Raw genomic sequence first — 20,873 nt, 5'->3', positions numbered from 1 at the left:
GGGAGGGTGGAGGACTTCTCCGAGGTTGGAGGTATTGAGAGGCACCTTTGGCCAACGCTGGGGTGGCGCATTGGGAGGTCTTTCTGGGCTTGGCAGGGTCAGTCGACCGGGCGGCTGGAAGAATGAAGTACCTCTGCTTGGGAAGGCTGCTTGCTGGAATGGTGTTGGGGGGACGAGATATGGACATGTCTCCCAGCCTGATGGATGTGCCCTCTAGACGGTTGCAAGCAATGGGTGGGGAGGCAGGCTTCCCCTTGCCAGCTCCGGACTCCCTTTCCATGCCCAGAGGAAATCTCTCCGAGAACGTTGGCTCATGGATGCGGCGGCTGAAGGACCAGAGTGGCCGGAGGACCTGGCCTCCAAGGACCCCCAGTCGCCTGAGGGACAGGCCAAGACCCGAATTCGTAACCTGGAAGACAGCTTGTTTTCGTGAGTCGGGAATCCCTGCTTTTGAGCCATGCCCCAGCCTTTGATAGCCCTCAGAAACCGAGCAGGTTTAGTCTGCCCCGGCTTCCAGCAGCCCCTCTCTCCCTCAGACTCCAGTCACAGCTGCAGTTGTTACAAAGCGCGTCCACAGGTGCCCAGCACAGACCTGCTGGAAGGCCCATCTGGCGCAAAGAGGTGAGCAGGGGCAGGAAGGGGTGAGGAGGAGGGGGTGTGTCCAGCCGAGTTAGAAGGGGACTCAGCAGAGGTGTGCTGTCTCTCTCAAATGCAGCCTCTGTCTTGGTGTGCAGTCAAACCCACTGCTACTTTACTCTTGATGTATAGCTGGGACCTGGCCCCTGGGGTCCTCCTCTTTCTCTTGCTCCTAGATCTCTTTTCATTCCCCCCAGATTTCTCCCTCTATTTATTCTCTCTGACTGCCCTGCTATCCTTTCTCCTGTCTCACCATTGACCAGTCAGCTCTTCATTAGACCGATCAGGTGTTTCAGACAGGCAAAATAACACTGTTTCACAGAGTTAAACAAATGCAACATTAAAGAATGCAACACATCTTTGCATCGCTAAACAAATGTACAGCATTAACAAATGTAACATATCTTAATAATATTCTACAATGTATCCTGGAACAATGTTCTCCAACCAAGCACTCTGGACAGAGCACACCCCTCTGTTCTCCTCCAGAAGCCTTGCCCAGGCTTGTCTCACAGGAAACACTGTCACCCCCAGATTTCTCCCAGCTTCTTCCCATCACTGCTTCCTTCTCTCTCCCCCTTCCATTGTGCAAACATTGTGTATTTCTATTTGTTGTTATGTTTATTAGTTTCCTCTTCCCATTGGAACTTAAAGTCTGATTGCATCAGGTCTTTTCAGGTTGGGGTTATGGCTCAGCTGTACTGCACTGGCCTTGTGTGTACCAGGCCCTGCGTTCCATCCCAGCACTTCCTCCCTCCCCCCAAATCCTTTGTCTATGGTAACCTCAGAAGCTGGCCAAGGAAGCATTAACATAGTATTGATTAACATATCTGGGAGGTAGAAACCAGGGCCGATTTGACCTTGTCTCTATTTTGCTTGCAGGGTCCCCGTCCTCTCTCTCAGCCCACCATGGAAGCAGGTCCTGCAGGTAAGTGTTGGAATCTCAGGTCTAGGGTACGGACCTCCAGATCACTTGACCCAAAAGAATCTGGGATGAGGTTCCTCTTTGTCCCCCATTGTCCTGACCTCCCTACCTTTCTCTCCCTTGATTCCCCCAGGCCTCACTGAAGTGGACAAGAGAACTTCCCTGCCAGCTGGTCCAGTGGGCTTTTCCCCTGAGTCCCCCTCTGATCCCAGGGAGGAGCTCATTGAGGTCCTGCCAGCCTTGAGGCCATCCCCTGAGGCCATAGGAGCCTCTTCTGAAGCCAATGGCCCCAGCCCTGGGCATAGCCCTTTCCCAGAGCAGCTGAGCCGAGGGCCAGTGAGTGTCACTAAGGCCAAAGGAGAAGGTGTGGTGGAGGTGGTTTGGGCTGGGCTCAGAGCCACTGAGAGCAGTGCCACAGACCCCACAGGTGTGGATTTGGAGGCTAAGGTGGAGGAAGTGGTGCTGGAGGCCATCGGGGCTAAGCAGGGCACCAGCAGCCCTAAGCTCCCCACTTGGGTGAAGGAGGGCAGGGGTGTGATGGAGGTGGTCTGGGAGGGGTTGGGAGGCAGTGATCCGGATGTCACAGAGGAGTCAGGCAGGAATACAGAGGCCACACAAATCAGTTCCCTGAGGCTCCAGGAGCAATTTGAGGCCGAAACTTCCAGAAAAGAGGAAGATGCTTCTAGAGATAGTCCTGAGGGTGTTGGGCAGGGGGCGCCTGGAGGAGAGGAGGCTTCCTTCATTTGGGTAGAGAGAGTACCCCTCAATGAAGATTGGGAGGAGCTCTTGATGGAGGGCTTGGAAGCACCCCCAGGGGCAGGGTGTGTGGGAGCACCTGAAGCTTTGATGGGAGCACAGCCAGGAGGGAGTGAAGAGTCCTGGGAGGTGGAGAGGAGAGAAGTGGAGAAATCAGAGTGCATGGAAGAAAAGGGAATGGCAGAAAAGCTCAGAGTGGAGACGGGTGGGGCAGCTGAGGTGCCAGGGCCAGCCCAGGCAAGAGAGGAAAGCCAGGCTGAAAAGGAGAAAAAAGACAGCGAGGGCCCCTTGCGGGCAGAGGGAGCAACAGATGAGGAAAAGCAGGAGGTGAAAGTGAAGGAAGATGAAGAGCCACTGGAAGTAGAAAAGGGAGGTGAGGAAGAGCCAGCCACCACTGGGAAGCCATTGGTGACAGAGGCAGAATCAGAGGGCCAATTTGAGCCAGAGAGAAATGGAAGTGAGAAGTCACCGGACCAGGAGAGAGATGGTGAGAGCTCATTGGACAGAGAGTCAAAAGCAAGTGAAAAACTATTGGAAGGAGAGACAGGAGGTGAGGGCTCAATGGATGAAGAAACTAGGGGAAGTAAGAAGCTATTGGATAGAGAGCCAGGAGGCAGTGAGCCATCATCTGAGGCAGAAAAGACCCCAGGCGCCAAGGAAGAGGTGGGTCCAGAAGAGCAAGGAAAATCCAGTGAAGCAGCAGGGTCTACGGTGGAGGATGCCAGCCAGCCAGGAGCCCTGCTTCAGGTCCAGGAGGAGCCAACATCAGAGGAGCAAGGACTACAAGGCCTGGAGAAGCAAGAAGGACCAGTGGAAAAGACAGCCAGGGAGCCTCTGCCCTGTGCTGAGAGTGAGGGTTCCCCTGGGGATGCCACCCCCCTCTTAGCAGAGACCCCAGCCCCAGAGCAGCTGGTGGAAGGCCAGCCACTGCTCCATCAGGAAGTGTCCAGCACCAATCCCGGTGATCACCCAGCACCTACCTATGCACCTGCCCGGCAGCTTGAGCTAGCTGAGGCCAAAGAGGCTAGTGGCCCTAAGCAAAAGACGTGCCAGTGTTGTGTGGTCATGTGAGCCTATGCCTGCCGCCCAGCACCCTACTCCTCTCACAGCTACCTCGCTGCCTGGCATCCAGCAGAAGGTCCCAGGCACAGACAGGGTACCATAGGACTGGTGGCGGTACTCAGCAGCCAGCAGGCCCCTGTGTTTACTTACACCTGGGCTTTTAGACACCTTGCCCACTGCCTGTGGCCCTGAATCCCTTCTGCAATGAAGCCTTTATACTTGAAAATTAAACATTAAGGCACTCTGGCAGCCTGACTGTATGTCTTTTTTGTTTTGTTTTTTACTTTTTGAGGCAGAGTTTCTTTGTGTAGGCCTGGCTATCCTGGAACTCATTCTATAGCCTTGAACTCAGAGATCCATCTGTCTCTGCCTCCCAAATGCTGGGATTAAAGGCGTGCATCACCACTGCCTGGCTTGCTTATTTATTTATTTTTATTTCATGTGTGTGAGCGTGCAGTGCTCACAGAGGCCACAAGGTATTGGATTCCCTAGAACTTGGGTTACATGTGACTCTGAGCTATGCTGTGGGTGCTGGGAACTGAACCTGAGTCCTCTGCTAGGCCAGGAAACCAGACTGTGTTCTTCTGCAAGAAAACAAGGGCACTCAACTGCTCAGCCATTTCTTCAGCCCCTCGAATGTATCTTTTGACATGGAATCACCTCCTTATATGAGGCTTGAAAGTTGATCTTACTAGAATCAAAGGTTGTGACTGGGTGAGATGACACACACCTGTAGTCCCAGCCTGGGGATGTTGCAGCAGGGGATCACAGTTTGAGACCAGCCTTGGTCACATATCAAGACTCTGACATGATAAAGAAAACAACAACTTGGTGGCACAGTCTTTAATTTCTGTACATGGAGGCAGAACCAGGTGAATCTCTGTGAGTTCCAGCCCAGCCAAGGCTACATAGTGAGATCCTGTCTCAAAAAACTAAAAAAAAAAAAAAAGTCTAATCCAAGAAGGGACACAGCCCCCAGCCTGAAGCAGATTGGGCTAGAACTTAGGGGCAGGAGGCCCAAGGCCCAGATCCTCCGGTGTGGGTAGGAAGTGTTTCTCATACCCAGAGTGAAGGGGGGCAGAGGCTGGAGGGGGCTCAGCAACAGCCTCCAGCTCCATCTCCTCCACTTCCAGGATGGGTCCGTCCTTGGGTGGCTGGGGCAGGCTCACCTCCTGGGAAGATGGAGGCTTGAAACTCAGTAGTCCTCCCCTCCCACTTGCCCCAGTATCCCCCAGTTGGAGAGTGGTGCTCCCACAGTTGGCATTTTCTCACCGTTATGTAAGGTTGCCCAGAATTGCTGTTGGCAGGGTCAGGAACCCTCTCCCAGATCCACTGGGGAAGCAACTTGTGTCGCTGGTGGAGGCACCTGGCCAGCAGGGACCCAGTGCAAACATTTGCTAGAATCCATGAACTTCCTGAGCCCCGAGGCCACCCGTCCAAGGCCTAGCTGCTGAGTCCCCACCAGGGAAGGGAACCCATACCTGAAAGCCTTACCTGATAGTGGCCAGGCTCAGGCCACAGCCCATCAGGAACAAGCTCCACAGGGACAGGACCCAAGGCAGAATCTTCCACCTGACCTCATTATCTGTGGGTGGGGAGGATAGGTGGGACTATGCAGCCATCTTGAACAAGGAGTCTGGGAATGGGTGGGGCTAAGGGGGTAGCTATTCTGAAGAATGGGGTGACATTTTGGGGTATAGAGGTGTGCTAACAGGCAAAGTCGGGGTTGAGGAGATGCTGTTCTAGACATACATTGCTGGAAAATTCAGCATTTAGAAGAAGCAAAGCACCCCCAGGGAGACTTGGGGTGTGGTCCTGGGTTCCATCCTCAGTACTATACTATACATAATCCTCTCCATCAAAAGCTATCCACCACTGAAGCCCATGTTATGACTTCAAGACACCCCTAGCCGGAAGTGGGCAGGTAGCCCCATCCCCACCTCATACCTGGTAGGTGAAGCCAAAGACTGGGACCTGGTGGGCCCTGTCCGGCAACAGTGGACACCATCACCCACAGCTCGAAGGAACCCCAGTGAAGGCTAGGCAGAGTGACAGTCTGGGTATTACTGCTCACTGAAGGACACAACCAAAGACGTTGGGAACCAGTGAAATCAAGCCTTGGAACCTCTGTGCATGCTCTTTTCTCTATAACTTTCCACATGGCTCTGTCTCAGTCTTCTTTATTTATTTATGTGACCTTTCATTATTTTCTGGGGGTTGTGCCCATATGCATGCCATGGCACACACAAGAAGGTCAGAGGTCATTTCTTGCCACTCGTTCCACCATAGAGGTTTTGAACTTCGTGGTAGGGTCCATCTGATAACCTCTGGTCTGTAAATTTCGTTCATTGTCACTTCCTTAACCAATCTTCTGACCTTTCATTTAAAAGGGACCCTCATTTTATGCACAGCTCTAATGGACATGTGGCTGATTAGATGCTATCTTGGTTGTCTGTGTCTGTGAATCTTCCATTGGGAAGTCATCTGCCTGGCTGCTTGCTTCCAGTGCACAAGGCCCTGAGTTTGATCCCCATCCCCAAGGAAGCAAGAAAGTGCAGAGGAAGGAAATGGTCTTGGACACAGTAATGTGTGCCTTGGATGCAATTTCCAGGTCAGGTTGAGATCAAAGGAGACCCTGTCTCAACAGACAAAAAAAATCAAGTTTCACAAACCCACCGTAACCACCTGTGCACAGTATTTGTTAAAAACCACTTTCTGATTGAGGAGCAAGAGGACATGCCCCTGGAGTGTCCCCATGGTAACTGTTTACTTAGTCTCTGTGTGATGGCCTAAGTGTGGAGGTCATGTGGGAATTGGTTCTCTCCTTCCACAGTGTGGGTGCCAGGGATTGAATTCAGGTAGTCAGACTCAATGGCAGGGATGTTAATTTGGTGAGCCATTTCACAGGCCGGTGAGTCAGATTTTGTAACAAGTTCAGATAACTTTTATAGTTAGGAAGAAAAGAATAACGGTTGTGATTGGGATAAAACCTAGGGCTTCGTACATGCTGGACACTTGCTGAGCCCTGGCCTGGCCCCTCACTGGGGAATTCCAGGCAGGAACTCTATGCTGAGGCACCCCCTCAACACAGTAGCAATGCTTTTGAAAAGGAGTCTGTTCTTTAGATTTTTTCTTGTGTGTGTGGGTGGTGGTGAATGGATGCTTTGCCTTTGTCTGTGCACCACGCTCATGCAGTGCCAGTGGACACCAGAAAAGGGTGTCAAATCCTCTGAGGCTGGAGATGAAAGGCTGTTTTCTGCTATGTAGGTTCTGGGAACTGAACCCAGGACCTCTGCAAGAGCAGTCAGCGCTCTTAACTGTTGAACCTCTCGCCAGCCTCAGGCATTTGTTATTATATTAAAATATTAGCCTATCTCAAGGGGAACAGAGGGAAATAAAAATCCCATGCAATCCTACAAGCTCTGTTGACATTGAGAGAAATTTCTTGGCATATTGTGCCTTGGCTTTGCTCAATGCTGGGCCTCTTTTTCTCAAAAACAAAGCCATCTCAGAATCTGTAATCCTTCTTATACTTGTCACTTAATGGAATGTGACAGATATGCATCACTGCCATCGAGGATAGTCTGGAGCCTCCGTCTTGAATGTTTCATCAGTAGCCAAGACTTATTGTCCTCTGGGAACTTGGTGACAGAATTCCCAGGAGCTGGGAATGTAGGGACAGGGTGGGTGACAGGTGGGTCTTTGGGGATAGAGGAAGGGACAGGAGGCTGGAAGCTCACCGTTCTTGCAGACAGTAGGGATGGCTCTGCCCTGTATGCACAAGGTATAGTGTGTGGCCCAGCCTCGGAGCTTGTGTCTTGGTACCTCTTCCCATGCTATCACAGGTGTCCCTGGGGGGTCATCTTGGAGTCGCCAAACTGCTGGCCCAGCAAGGGGTACTGTGAGGAAACCCAGTGTATCAGTATCTACTGCAGTTCCGTGAGGTCCACCCCTCTTCCCCTAATGCCACTTCTTACCTAACTCTTCAATGAATCCCCAAACTGAGGGTGCGGCAGCTAATCCCCCAGGGAACACTGCAGTCACTGTAAGCCGATAGGGGACCCCTCCTTCGAAATCTCCTGGGGGAACAGGAAGAAGAGGACATTGACAGCTGGGCCTCCCTCCCTCCCCCAAGCAGAGCTTACTTGTAGAAACTATCACTTGGACCCTGGGGGACGCTATTCACAAAGTGCCAGTGAGACCTGAGACTAGAGGGAAAAGGTAAGCAAGCTGTAAACAGCACAGGAGGGGACAAGTCCCAGTTGTGTGCAGTGACTTGCACCTGTGGCACTCTGAGGCTGGGCTACACAAAACTAAAAAGCTGGGCTGAGAGTGTAACTCAGTTGGCAGAGTGCCTGCCTAACTTATGCAAAGCCCTAGTGGGGCTCTCAATAAAAGCAGAATTTCTCTTGACCATTGAGCCATCTCTCTAGACTCTTATTTTATTTTTGATACAGCCATACTATATAGACCTGGCAGGCCTTGAACTCACAGAGACCGGTCTCCCTTTGCTCCTGAGGGCTCAGATTAAAGGCACTGATGTGGGGGCACATGCCTGTCATCCCATCACTTGAAGGGTGGATACAGGAGGATCAGAAGTTCAAGATCATCATTGGCTCGTCAGTTCAAGGCCAGCCTGGGATACATGAGACTATCTGGGGAGAAAAAAGAATAGAATAAAAACTAAAATAATATCTGGGTGTGTGATACACACCTTTAGTCCAGGCCAGCCTGATCTACACAAGGAGTTCCAGCCAGGCAGAGCTGCACAGTGAGACAGTTTAAAAAATGAAAAAATGATTAAAGAGCTGCAGAGATGGTTCTGTGGTTAAGAGCACTGGCTGCTCTTCTAGAGGACACAGGTTATGTTCCCAGCACCCACACGGCAGCTCACAACCATCTACAACTCCAGTTCAGGGGATCTAACATCTTCTTCTGGTCTCCATGGGTACTGTAAGCACTTGGAACACACATTCATACACACACAAAAAAGAAATTGGGTTTTTGTTTTTGTTTTGTTTTGTTTTGAGACAGGATTTCTCTGTGTTGCCCTGACTGTCCTGGAACTCACTCTGTAGACCAGGCTGGCCTCAAACTCACAGAGATTCATATGCATCTGCCTCCCGAGTACTGAGATTAAAGGCATACGCTACCACCACTTGGCACACACAAATAGAGAATAAGAAACCAGGTATCATAGCTAATACCTTTAAAGCCAGCACTCAGGAGGCAGAAGCAGGTGGATCTCTATGAGTTCAAGGCCAGCCTGGTCTAAGAGTTAGTTCCAGGACTGCCAGAAATATATATTGAGACCCTGTAACAAAAATAAAATAGAATAAGGAGCCAAGCATGGTGGCACATACCTTTATTCTCAGCACTGGGAGACAGAGTAGGTGAGTTTGAGACCAGCCTGGTCTACAGAGTGAGTTCTAAGACAGCCAGGACTACACAGAGAAACCATGTTTTGAAAAAACAATAAAAAATTATAAAGAAAATTAAATAAAACAAGGATCTGGAGAGCTATCTCCATAGTTCTCTCTCTTAGAGAGAACATTGCACTTACAGAGGGCCCAGGGTTGGTTTCCAGCACCATGTATGTAACTCCAGCTCCAGGAGCTTCTGAGAGTACCTGCACCCATGCGCACATAAACACAGACACATAGCATCCATGCACACATACACACGGATGCATAATTAAAATGTTTTAAGATCTTAAGAGTAAACCCAAAAGATCTTAAGAGTAAAACCAAACAAAATGTGGATTTGGGGAGTCCAGTCTCAAGTGGAGACTGGACTACAAAACACTCGTGAGCCTTAGCTCACAGGGCACTGAGGAAGAAGAGGCAGGAAGATTTAAGAGCTGGAGCGTCAGGGAGTTTCCTGCGGACTGTGTCTCCTAGAGAAGTCAAAAGTTGCGCCTGTGAAGTCTCTCTGGTGTGACTGCCCAAATGTGAGCTGAACAAGGACGACACCAACAGACTCGCCAAAGCGGATGGGGAAAAACCCATGGGTGCCTAAGCCCTACACAAAGAACTGCAGTCCACTAAGGAGTGCGGAGATCGGGGGAATCCTCTTCCCAGGGAAGAGCACAGCAAGTGGTTGAGCAATACCAAATGGTCAGCCTGAAGACATTCAAGTAACACTATACAGACTGAGCAGTATATATAGACATATAGTGCAGACTATATGTGTATAAATACATGTATACACGTATATGCATGCATAGTAACTAATGAAAACAAGAGGCTGTGAATTTGAAAGAGAGCAAGGAGGAGTGTATGGAGGGTTTTGGGGGAGGAGAGGGAAAGGACAAGTGCAATTATATTATAATCTCAATAAAATAAAATAAAATAAAATAAGTATCAGGGCAGCAGTGGTGGTGCACTCAGGAGGCAGAGGCAGGCAGATCTCTGTGAGTTCGAGGCCAGCCTGGTCTACAGAGGGAGTTCCAGGATAGCCAGGGCTATTCCACAGAGAAACCCTTTCTCAAAAAAACAAACAAAAATAAGTAAATAAAAAAATATAAAATAAGTAAGTCCTCAAAGTAGGGAAAGCAGGGAAGCCAGGCTCTGCAGCTCAATGCAGGGAAGCAGAGCGCATAGTTCAGCCCTCTTTGTTGCTGGTCCAGGGCTGCTCCTGAAGGGCATTCTCCAGCATTTGTGCTCAGGCATGTTGCTCTGTTAGTAAGTGGCTACAGTGTGATTTTGCCCCAAGGCCAGGAAATAAAAGTGCAGGCCACTGAGAGGCAGGGCCACAGACCTGCATATGAGTGATACTCCTCTCAAGACAGTGGTGTGCCTGCAAAGTGGGCCAAAGGAGGAGTGATCCAGAATCATTATCCCTCCCTCCTTTCTCCTTCTACTGCCCCTCCCCCTTCCTTCACCTCCCTCATTTCTCATTCCTCTTCCCTCCTTCCCTCCCTCATTCTCCCTTTCTCCTCCTCTCTTCCCCTCACCCAGGCTGTCCTAAAGTTAGTAAATAGTGATCATCCTGCCTCAACTTCCTGAGTACAGGTGTAGACCACCACAGGCTAGGACTCCTCTTTTCATCAGTGCAAGCTTCAGCATCTGACCTATGTTTCCCTGCCAACGCCTCATTTTCTCCCTTTATACCTGAGGCCCGCGTCCAAATACCATGCCTCAGTCTGAAAGCCTTTGATGACCTCTGGAGTTTCCCCAATTTGAACCATATCTGGTCCCAGGTCTACAGGTGACCTCCCTCTGGCACAGACTCCCACCAGGGCACCATAGCCAGAACGGAACCGCTAGGGTCAGTAGATGAAGCACCGTGTTCTGAGGCCCCCAAAACTGTGAGCTAAATAAATCTCTTTATAAAAAAGTGTCAGCCCCAGGTGCTCTGTTATAGCAACAGCACATGTACTGTTGTAGATGGAATCCCAGCTTCCCAGGGCCTAACCTGGTAACAAAGTGCTGAGGTTTTCACTAGGAAGACGGAACCAGCTTAGCTTGTCCAGGCTGTCACCATCTTGAGCCCAGTCCACCACATACTCCCATGGTTCCATGGTCCCTTGTCGCCAGGTCACCAGTAGCCCTGGGCCCCCATCAATGCTGCTGACCACCACATCTTGGGGGGCAGATTCTGGAGCTGGAAGCAGAAGGAGACATCTTAACTGTTCTTTCAGGAAGGCTAGCTTGTCCCCCAAGGTGATGGGCAGAGGTCATTCGTGTTGTTTTACCCAAGCAGACCAAAGACAGGTTGGTGAGAAGTGTCCTGTTGGTGGTGTTGGCAGTGAATACTGCAGCCCACTCCATCAGTGTGGGGATGGAGGACTTGCAGCAAGGGACCTCTTCTTGAGTCATAGCAACATCTCCAACCCCAAACCAGACTCTGTAAGTCACTTGCACACAGGGTCCTGGGTCCTGAGGGGAGGAAATGTTATGGTTAGCAGCCCCCCATTCTGTTGAGTACCCACTATTTATGATGGCAAGGCTCCTGTGAAGTCAGGCAGTGTGGCAGCTCGTGAGTCCCAGCTTATGGAGGTAGACACTGAATCTCAGAGAAGGGGCTGGGGAGGGAAAGGAGACACCTCTGAGGGTATAAAGTTTAAGGGGGAGCCTGGAGTACTGAGATCTACAATCTCAGTACTCAGGAGGCAGAGGCAGGAGGAGTTGCCACAAGTTTCAGGCCAGCCTGGGCTATATGTGACCCTGTCTTAGGAAACAAAACTAAATCTGTAGCAATCTGGGTACCAACTTTACATAAAGATAACTTTGATCCTGCACCTATGGCCCTGCCTCATTCTGTTCTCACCAATCCTGGTTTAGGTACCAATCAGACAAGACTTTAAAAACAGAACAACAGCAGCAGCAGTGACAACAACACCCTGGTCCTGGCACTTGAGTTTGCTGACTTGATTTTTTTTTAAATATTTAAATTCAGGGCCGGGGAGATGGCTTAGTTGGTAAAGTAATTGGTAGAGACAAGTGGATCCCTGGAACTCACTGGCCAGCCAGCCTACCCTGGTGGTAAGCTACAGGAAAAGTGAAAAACCATGTCTCAAAAAACATGGTGGTCAGAGCCTGAGGAAAGACAAATGTCCTCTGGCCTCTTCATACACACCTAAACACATATGAACACCCATGCACATACACAAATATTTATATTTTTCAAGATTTTGTGTGTGTTGGGGTATGTGCACATGACTTCAGCACCAAAGGAGCCAGAGGGTTCCCTGGAGCTGGGGTTATGGAAGTTGAGAGCTGCCTGGTGTGGTAGTTTAGCCTCAAGCTCACACTCTCTGCAAGAGTGGTAAGCTCTTCTAACCGCTGCACCTTCTCTCCGGCCCCACTAACGTTTATCTTAAATATCAAATTCTTTTATTTCTATTTTGTGTGAATGTGTGTGTGTGACTGCTGTGTGTAAGTGTACCCTCAGAGACCAGAAGACAGCATGGATCCCCGGGAATTGGAGCTTCGGTTGTGATCTGAGATGTGGGTTCTGGGAACTGAAGCTGGGTCCTGTTCAAGAGCAGCCAGGGCTGAGCCATCTTTGCAGCTCCACATCCAGCTTTCTACATGGCTCCTGAGATTGAACTCTTCTGGCTTGCCTCAGCACTTCATCCCTTGTGTCTCTCTTTTCTTTGAAACAGGACCTCACAAATAGAAGGCCGGCCTCAAACCCAATATATAGTCAAGGATGACCTTGAACTAGGTCCTTGGTCTTCCTGCTTCTACCTCCCCACTGCTGGTATACAGAGGCACTGTCACGTCTCTCACTCAGTGCTGCAGACAGAACCCACAACCTCAGACATTCTAGGGAAGCTGCACTTCTGGACTGCATCCCAGCAGGACCTAAGAGCTTTGAAATATTCATTAAAGGTTCCTGTTCTGTTGCACACCTCCGGCTCCCTCCCTTGTGGCTTTGTTACTTCATCCCCAGTGGAAACTTACAAGGATGGGAATGTGTAACAGTTTAAGTGATTCCAGAAAACTCAAGCAAGGAGCAATATCTAACAGAGTCAATACCACAACTTAGGAGATAAAGGCAGGTGGATCTCTGTGGGTTAGAGAGTATAAATGCACACACGTGCATCCACACATATACACTTTTACATGCATGCATACACTCACACATCTGCATGGACTCATGCATAAACACATGTGGAAATAAATGCTTGGTTTTGGTTGTGTGGCTCAAGGTTCACTTATTACTTGCAGAGTTCAGCCATGGCCAGCAGACATTATCTGTTCAATAGTATATTTTTTTTCATTGTTGGGCATGGACCCTGGGACCTTGTACATTCTTACCTAGTATTCTGACTTTTATATCTTATTCTATTTTACGTGCATTGGTGTTTTGCCTGCACGTTTGTCTGTGTGAGGGTGTGAGATCTCCTGGAACTGAGATCACCAGTTCTACAGAGAGTGGTGAGCTGCTATGTGGGTGCTGGGAATTGAACCCGGGTCCTCTGGAAGAGCAGCCAGTGCTTTTAACTGCTGAGCCATCTCTCCACTCTTAAGCCCCCCTTTCAAATCTTTTTTGTTTTTCAGACTAAGATGCCCTGACCTTGAAGTCACTCTGGCTAGTCTTGAACATGCGGTCTTCCTGCCTTGGCCTTTTGAGCAGCTGGGATCACAAGCCACCTTGAGTCAGGAGGACTGTGACACCCTCTTTTACCACCTCTGTGATGGCAGCACGGGACTTATCAGGACAAGTGTTACACCTTGCCAAGCTGCACTGAGATCATGTCCTAAGTCTAGACTTTCATATCTGCTGCCTCCTGCCTGGGACACTGGATCCCACTCAACACCTCAGATTTCTCACAGGTTGGTGGTGGTGGTGGAGACTTCGCTGGCACCCAGCGCTGCAAGAGACCCCTGCAATCCAGGAAATAACCTCCAGGGGGCAGCAGAGGAGGCCATTGCTGCTTGGGCGTTCCCAAACCCCTGCAGACTTACCTTCCAGAGAAGCAGGGCTGCTCGTTTGCCAGATGTCTCACAAACGGTGCCGGATACCCACACATCTTCCGGAGATGAGGAGGAGGGGGAAAGGCAGGTACAGTTAGATGGACAAGGCTGCCTGGCCTATGGGGGGCCCAGAAGTGCAAGACAAATGGAGACACCCTCACCCAGGAAGGGCGTCTGGAAGGACAGGTCCCGGCTCCACTCGCCCCATGGATATCCGCTCTCCACTCGGCAGCGGCCTGACACCTGGTAGCTGGTGCCAGGTTCCAGGTTCTGCATCACAACAGGAGTCATCAAGTTCGTCCTCAGTTGTGGCTCCAGCTGGGTAAAGGAAAGGGAAAGTGATGGGGCAGCCCTCTGTGCTGAGGAGACTTTCTTCTTCTTTTTCCAACGCTGTGTGTAGCCCTGGGTCTGGCACAGGCTGAGCAAGCCCTCTAGCACTGAGTAGTTACAGCAAGCCTGTGTGTGTGTGTATGTGTGTGTGTATGTGTAGGTGTGTATGTGTGTGTGTGTGTGTATGTATGTGTTTGTGTGTGTGTGTGTATGTATGTATATGTGTTTGTGTGTGTGTGTGTTTATGTGTATGTGTTTATGTATGTGTGTGTATGTATGTGTATGTGTTTATGTGTGTGAGTGTGTGTGTGTATGTGTGTATGTGTGTGTGTGTATGTGTTTGTGTGTGTGTATGTGTTTATGTGTGTGTGTATGTATTTATGTGTGTGTGTATGTATGTGTATGTGTTTATGTGTGTGAGTGTGTATGTGTTTATGTGTGTGTGTGTGTGTGTGTGTGTGTGTGTGTGTGTGTGTGTACAGGTGTTGATGTTAAGTGGCTTCCTCTGTAGATCAACATCTTACTTTTTTGTTGTTGTTGTTGTTTGTTTTTTCGAGACAGGGTTTCTCTGTGTAGCTTTTGGAGCCTGTTCTGGCACTTGCTCTGGAGACCAGGCTGGCCTCGAACTCACAGAGATCTGCCTCCCGAGTGCTGGGATTAAAGGCGTGCACCACCAAGGCCCCGCAACATCTTACTATTTTTAACTCTATTTATTATTGTGTATACGAATACATTATGGGTATACAGTATACTATGGGGGCGGTTAGAGGATGAGTATGGAGTAAGGTTCTCTCCTGCTCTTTATGTGGGTCCCATAAATCGAACTCAGGTGGTAAAGCTTGCATCTAGGTCATCTCACTCGCCTCCACTTCATTTTGAGACAAGGTCTCTCACTGACTCATTTGCTAGCCTGGATGCTCATAAGTCCTGGGACACACCTGTGTCTGCCTTTTCTGAGGGAGGCTACATAGTGCCACCATGCCTGTCTTTTTTACACGAGTGCTGGGACCTCAGGACCTCACTTCTGTGTGTCAAGCACTTTGATGCTGAGTGAACTTCCAAGTTGTAGTCTATGGTTTGTTTGGGGTTTTTGTTCATTTGTTTTGAGACAAAATTTTTTATCTTAAATTTTATTTACTTATAATTATGTGTGGGTGCTCTGCACGTATACCTACTTGCCAGAAGAGGGCATCAGATCTCATTATAGATAGTTGTGAGTCACCATGTGGGTGCTGGGTATTGAACTCAGGACCTCTGGAAGAGCAGCCAGTGCTCTTAACTGCTGGGCCATCTCTCTAGCCTGAGACAAAGTTTTTAACTGATCAAGATATTCATTCAGGTATAGCTTTAATCCCAACATGGGGTGGGGGGCAGAGGTAGGTGGATCTCAGTGAGTTTCAGGCTAGCCAGGACCACACAGTGAAACTTGGGCTGAGACTGGAGGATCATGGCTTTGAGGCCAGCTTGACTGGCTGCATGGCTACATAGACAGACTCTATCTCAAAACACAAGAAGCAAGTGAACAAAGTTGCTTGTGAGGCCTTGTATGTGAGTTTGGGGATAACTCTGTGACGGGTGCCAAATGAGCCTGTGTTCTCTAGGACTTGGGGTGCTATCCCATCTACCAGAGATAGGGTGGGGATGAAGCTCCCCCCACTCACCTGGGTCCACTGTTTCTCCTGGCATCTTTTGTACTGGAATTGACAGATGAGAACCTTATGAGATGGCCACAGGGGTGTGTCCCATGGCACAGTGGCCTCCAGGGATTCATCCTCATAAAACTCCACATTAGGGAGGAGCCGGGGGGTGTCTGGCTTCACTGCAAATAGGAGGCCAGAGTGCACTGAGCTAGGGCCTCTAGCCACCCTCCCGACACCCCACTTCCCCTCATCCCACCCGGCACTATGCCTCACCCTCCCACCGAGTTACTTTGGGTTTCCAGGTTCACAAGGACAGGGGACCAGAGAGGTTGGCCCTCTTGTGTTCCCCAAATGAGGAGTGTGTCACCCATGGTGAACTGTTCCCGGGGGATGGTCACCCAGCTCTGCCTGGAAGGCACCTTCACCTCCTGGGTTCTGTTGGAATGGCTGTGAAGAGACATACAGGGGAGAGACACAGGTTGGCACAGGCTAAGCACCCCTGCATTGACCATGCCCTCATTCTGCTCTGCTGGGGTTTGAAGCCCTGCTCTGTTTCAAAGAGGTGTGGCCTGAGGCAAGTGACTTCATTTCTCTATTCCTCTTCTGCAAAATGTATGCAATACACATGCAGTTGAAAGAGCTCAATAGTGGGTCAGGTGACTGTGACTCCTGCCGCCTCAGCGCACCAGAGATGGAAGCAGGAGAATCGTTAGAGGCCAGCTTCACACAGTAAGACCCTGTCTCAGAAAGCAGGCCCTCCTCCATGCCTCCTCCCAAAGCCCTTTTCACTGTCCCTTACTTAGCCCAATTAAATGGAGTTTTCAGACAGACATCCCCACCCTGCACCACACCAGGTCCAGCTTTCATTGTTCTGATTCCAAGCACTAGACTGATTTTGAGACAGTATTTCATGTAGCCCAGGCTGGCCACTGGTTGGCTTTGAACTCCTAATCTTCCTGCTCCATCTTCCAGGTTCTGGGGTTATAGGTGCGTGTCACTATGCCAGCTTAGACTGGTTCTCAGATTGAACTAAACTGCTTTTAAAAAGTTAAGCTACTTGCCTGACATCGTCCAACAGAAATCTAAGCCTCCTAGTACTACACACCTTTTTCTTTGCCACGTGCCGACTGCATTGATGAACAGAATCAATCAAGGGAGCACGTGCTGTCATTACTGTCACGGAGGCACTTAGAGAAGGTAACTAGCCCAGAGTTATTCAGTAAGGAAATGGGTGGGACCTGGCTTGAAAGTAGTGTGGAAGGAATTTCCAGCGGCTGGACTCTGGGTCCTCTTAACCAAAGCCAGTTGAAATCTGAGTGTCCACTTGCTGAGCCTCAGTTTCCCCAGACCACTCCAGGGTACTCACTACTTCTGACTCTGGAGGCACAGCACAGGTGGAGTCTCCAGGTCGCTCTGAACTTCCCAGGAGCAGTTCAGGATTCCCGAGGGGCCGACGCTGTAGCACTGCAGTGGGCCAGGGCTGCCTGCGGGGGCGCAGAGGGCCGGGAGAGCCACAATCAAGTTCTGGGGCCTAAGCATACCGGGCTGTGGATGTGTCCCCTTCTCCTGCGCGGGGGTGCCAAACTGGAGCCCAGGGCCTGGCACGTGCTGGGATGGCGCGGAGCGAGTCCGGAGCCCCTCCCCATCCTGTTACATCCTGTTGTCGCCCAGTCCCCAACGCCCTACAAGCCCCAAGCTGGCCACTCAGCAAGCCTCTCACCGTGGGGCCGCGTCCCGAGCAGCAGTGGCAGCAGCAGCAGCAGCTCCAACGGCGTGAGGAGCGCAACCCGGGACCCGACCATGACTCCCAGAGACAACAGAAACCGCCAAGCCCCGGGCTCCGCAGCCTGAGAAGGAAGATAGCCCGCCCCTGGCGGGAAGTCCTCAAATCCGCCCACCCCCAGCAATGACACGCACGCGTGCAAATGCTCAGAATTGCACCTTTATTTTGTGGTTGGAAAGTCTGAGTACTGGGGACCCCGTGTCCCCAGCCCTGGTGTCAGCAGCAGAGTTCTTTGGAGTGGGGACTGAAGAAATAAGGGGCAGGTTGCACTGGCCGGGGAAACAGAGGTGGCAATTAGGACCAGACAGGTTGTTCAGTGTGGCCAGTTTGGGTAGGTAGCCACCTGGCTGCAGCCGGGCTCGGGGGGACTGGGATTGGGCAGGGAAACAACTCAGCCATGAAGATCAAGTTTCTGTTTGGCTGGGTAGGGGTGTGGCTCGGAACAAGATGGGAAAAGTTTCGGCAGAGGGTCTGTGAAGAGACCACAGAGGCTCCCATGCCTTGCCTGGAGGAATGCTTGTGATCCTCGCACAGCAGACAGCAGGTTGGAGGCACGACTGCTTCCTTATCGCCCAACCGGGGTCCTAGCACAAGCTACTAATTTGGCTCTTGCTACAGCCCCACTCGCAGCAGCTGCTGGAAAGGCCAGACAGGACATCTCTGCTGCCCCGAACCACTCCAGACAACACTTGCCAGCTGGGCCGACCGCTATAGAAGGCCTGGGGGGATTTGGTCAGGGCCAGCCACTCGCTGGAGCCCACAGCTTCGTCCAGTTCGCTCTCCAGGTTGTTGGTATTGGCTTCTGCATCAGGGAAGAAGTCCCCTGCGAAGCAAAGGAAACATTAGGGCTCAGAACTGCCACCTCAGAATGCCGGCTCCAGTCTGACCAGGATCAAGGTTGCTGTTCAAAATTTCATTTCTTGCAGTTTGTTACCAGTTTCAGTACTAAGCCTGAGTTTCCTGTCACAGATTTCATGCTATTCTTTATTTAATGTGGACCAGTAGATGAAAGTTATGCATCTGGAAGCCAAGCTCCCTAAATTAGAGTCATAAATGAGATTGCTTCTCTGAGGCTTGGTTTTCTTTTCTGAGAAGTGGGCAGAGAGAAGAACTCCTACTCTCTTTGGTTTTATCACGAGTGGGAAATGCAACACCAGTAAAGCACAATAATATTGGACACACAACAACCCTCAAGAGAACCCTAATCATTTGTTGGCAGTCCTGATAGTTTATCACATTAGCTTCTTTGGTCCTCTCAGGGACAGCCCCTGAGCTGTGCCCATTGCCACCCACTATCCAAATGTGAGCACCACTCCTCAGTGAGGACACAGCCATTTGGCCATGGAGCTACTGTTTTAACCAGGCACACTCCTGCCTGCACACACATCCATCATCTATCTATAGATTATCGATCCATTCATCACCATCTTGCCCCATTTTTTGTTTTTTGAGAAAAGGTCTCAGACTGCCCTGGGACACACGACCATTCTGCCTCAGCTTCCCAGAGTGTTGGGATTCTAGCCATATGCCATCAAGCCCAGTGTGAACCTTCATCATTCCCCTTGCCTCTAAGGAGCTGCACTCTCCTGGCCTCTCTTATTCCAATCACACTAAATTGTCTGCCCTGTAAAGAATTCTGCCAGACCTCACCCACTGTGTCTTCCATTTCACCAGGAACTGTATCTGCAAGAGGCAGCAGGGGCTAGAGGGGCCAGGAGGTGGCAAGATCAAGTCCCCCTCCCTGTCTGCTGACTGGCCTCGAAAACCTGCTGCCCTCATCCATGGAGATCAGACACTTCTGCTCCGTGCTTGGTGCCATGCTCCACACAGCCAGGACTCAGCAAAAGGGTGGCCTGATGACTCCCACTGTCACACCCCTGCTGCCAAACCCAGGATGGCTGGCTTCCATCTTAAGTCTGCATTTGTACCACCCCAGTCCCAGGGAAGCTCAGGCCAGGTAGGTGTTCCCACTGCACGTGGCTGGACAGGGACTGTATTCTACCACACCTCCTTTCTTTTCTATAAATTTTAAGACTGGGTCTTAATCTGTATCCCAGGCTGCCCTTAAATGTGGGAAACTTCTGCTTCCACCTTTCAAGTGTTTAGAAGTTCAGTGTACACCATGCCTGGCTCATACAACTCCTCCTCTGTTTTGGCTATGTGCCCATCTGACCACCTGTTCCAGGTTGATTGCCCCCCACCCCCCACTCACCAAGAGTGTTGTGGGCCAAGGTGTCCGCCCGGCGCCATCGTGAGCCCCCGCAGGTGAAGATGACCGCACGGATGAATTCTCGGCCGCACAACTTCACCCCATAGGGCGCTGGCCTCGCATCAGCCTGCAGCTGCAGAGCCCCAGTGAGAGCCCAGCAAGCCAGCAGCAGCAGCCGGAGGGTTGCCATGCTCAGCTGAGATGCCTGCAACCGAGGTGGCTCTCCTTGCACCACCTCTGTCCCCCATTTATACACACTGGCTCTCGGCCCTGCCCACTGACCTGAGTTATCTTTCTAGCAGAAGGGAGACAGTCAGCAACCTGACCTTTACCATCTCCTTGCCAAGAGATAACCTTTCGTTTGGACAGGATGACACGGCTCAGCTCTCTGTCACCTTCCACACCGGAGAAGTTCTGCTTCATCTATTATTAAGTGCTGGGGATTATTATATAAGTAAGTCACCGCCTTTCTTACTTTTCTTCTTCTTCTTCTTCTTCTTCTTCTTCTTCTTCTTCTTCTTCTTCTTCTTCTTCTTCTTTTCTTCCTCTCTCTCTCTCTCTCTCTCTCTCTCTCTTTCTTCCTTCTTATTTATTTTCATTCATAGGCAGAATCTTCTAGCCTTGCCAGCCTCAAACCCCAGCATCAAGAGCCCCACTGGAGCTGGAGAGATGGCACTCCAGTGCCATCCTCTACCTATGAGGCATCCTGTTCTTCCAGGTGGCCTGAGTTTGGTTTCCCTGCAACCAAAGCAGGAAGCTCACAGCTCCTGTAACTCTAGTTACAGGGAATTTGATACCCCCATCTGGCCTCTTGTGGAACCTGCATGCACATGCTCTACATAATACTCACACACACACACACATACTCACACACACATATATACATACATACACATACACACACACATATATACATACTCACACACACACACACATACTCACACACACATATACACACACATATATACATACTCACACACACACACACATATACATACTCACACACACATATATACATACACACACATACACACACACATATATACATACACACACACACACACATATATACATACTCACACACACATATATACATACTCACACA

General features: G+C 50.4%; 3 protein-coding genes across 3 annotated transcripts; 1 reads left to right on the top strand and 2 right to left on the bottom strand.

Moving 5' to 3' along the window:
- The first annotated feature begins 277 nt into the window (after positions 1-277).
- Positions 278-3,623, top strand: Palm3 (paralemmin 3). The gene is made up of 4 exons (XM_035441405.1): positions 278-429; positions 537-621; positions 1,519-1,564; positions 1,695-3,623. The coding sequence occupies exons 1-4, from the start codon at positions 314-316 to the stop codon at positions 3,386-3,388; spliced, it is 1,941 nt and encodes a 646-aa protein (XP_035297296.1). The 5' UTR covers positions 278-313; the 3' UTR covers positions 3,389-3,623.
- A 595-nt stretch (positions 3,624-4,218) lies between these two features.
- Il27ra (interleukin 27 receptor subunit alpha) lies at positions 4,219-17,578 on the bottom strand. Its single transcript, XM_035442559.1, has 14 exons — positions 17,497-17,578; positions 17,143-17,260; positions 16,066-16,223; positions 15,798-15,955; positions 13,970-14,124; positions 13,798-13,873; positions 11,076-11,259; positions 10,796-10,984; positions 7,357-7,458; positions 7,120-7,278; positions 5,327-5,452; positions 4,874-4,964; positions 4,652-4,745; positions 4,219-4,551 (listed from the first exon to the last, which is right to left on the bottom strand). Exons 1-14 carry the CDS (start codon positions 17,576-17,578, stop codon positions 4,375-4,377), a joined length of 1,869 nt encoding a protein of 622 aa, XP_035298450.1. The 3' UTR covers positions 4,219-4,374.
- A 132-nt stretch (positions 17,579-17,710) lies between these two features.
- Rln3 (relaxin 3) lies at positions 17,711-20,336 on the bottom strand. Its single transcript, XM_027406193.2, has 2 exons — positions 19,772-20,336; positions 17,711-18,382 (listed from the first exon to the last, which is right to left on the bottom strand). Exons 1-2 carry the CDS (start codon positions 19,956-19,958, stop codon positions 18,144-18,146), a joined length of 426 nt encoding a protein of 141 aa, XP_027261994.1. The 5' UTR covers positions 19,959-20,336; the 3' UTR covers positions 17,711-18,143.
- Positions 20,337-20,873: the final 537 nt, after the last annotated feature.

Source organism: Cricetulus griseus, chromosome 3 (assembly GCF_003668045.3).
Source record: "Cricetulus griseus strain 17A/GY chromosome 3, alternate assembly CriGri-PICRH-1.0, whole genome shotgun sequence".
Classification (NCBI taxonomy): Eukaryota; Metazoa; Chordata; class Mammalia; order Rodentia; family Cricetidae; genus Cricetulus; species Cricetulus griseus.
Note: the sequence above shows the minus strand (reverse complement) of the source record. Positions and strands in the feature narration are given on the sequence as shown.

What these genes read in the sequence shown, in the direction of transcription:
- Palm3 (XM_035441405.1), top strand. Translation starts at nt 314, where the DNA reads ATGGATGCGGCGGCTGAAGGACCAGAGTGGCCGGAGGACCTGGCCTCC. An exon ending in GGCCCATCTGGCGCAAAGAG is followed by an intron (nt 622 to 1,518) that starts GTGAGCAGGGGC and finishes TTTTGCTTGCAG; the next exon opens with GGTCCCCGTCCTCTCTCTCA. An exon ending in CATGGAAGCAGGTCCTGCAG is followed by an intron (nt 1,565 to 1,694) that starts GTAAGTGTTGGA and finishes TGATTCCCCCAG; the next exon opens with GCCTCACTGAAGTGGACAAG.
- Il27ra (XM_035442559.1), bottom strand. Translation starts at nt 17,578, where the DNA reads ATGGTCGGGTCCCGGGTTGCGCTCCTCACGCCGTTGGAGCTGCTGCTG. An exon ending in GCTCGGGACGCGGCCCCACG is followed by an intron (nt 17,261 to 17,496) that starts GTGAGAGGCTTG and finishes GCGCCCCCGCAG; the next exon opens with GCAGCCCTGGCCCACTGCAG. An exon ending in TCTTTGGCTTCACCTACCAG is followed by an intron (nt 4,965 to 5,326) that starts GTATGAGGTGGG and finishes CCCCACCCACAG; the next exon opens with ATAATGAGGTCAGGTGGAAG.
- Rln3 (XM_027406193.2), bottom strand. Translation starts at nt 19,958, where the DNA reads ATGGCAACCCTCCGGCTGCTGCTGCTGGCTTGCTGGGCTCTCACTGGG. An exon ending in CTTGGCCCACAACACTCTTG is followed by an intron (nt 18,383 to 19,771) that starts GTGAGTGGGGGG and finishes TTTGCTTCGCAG; the next exon opens with GGGACTTCTTCCCTGATGCA.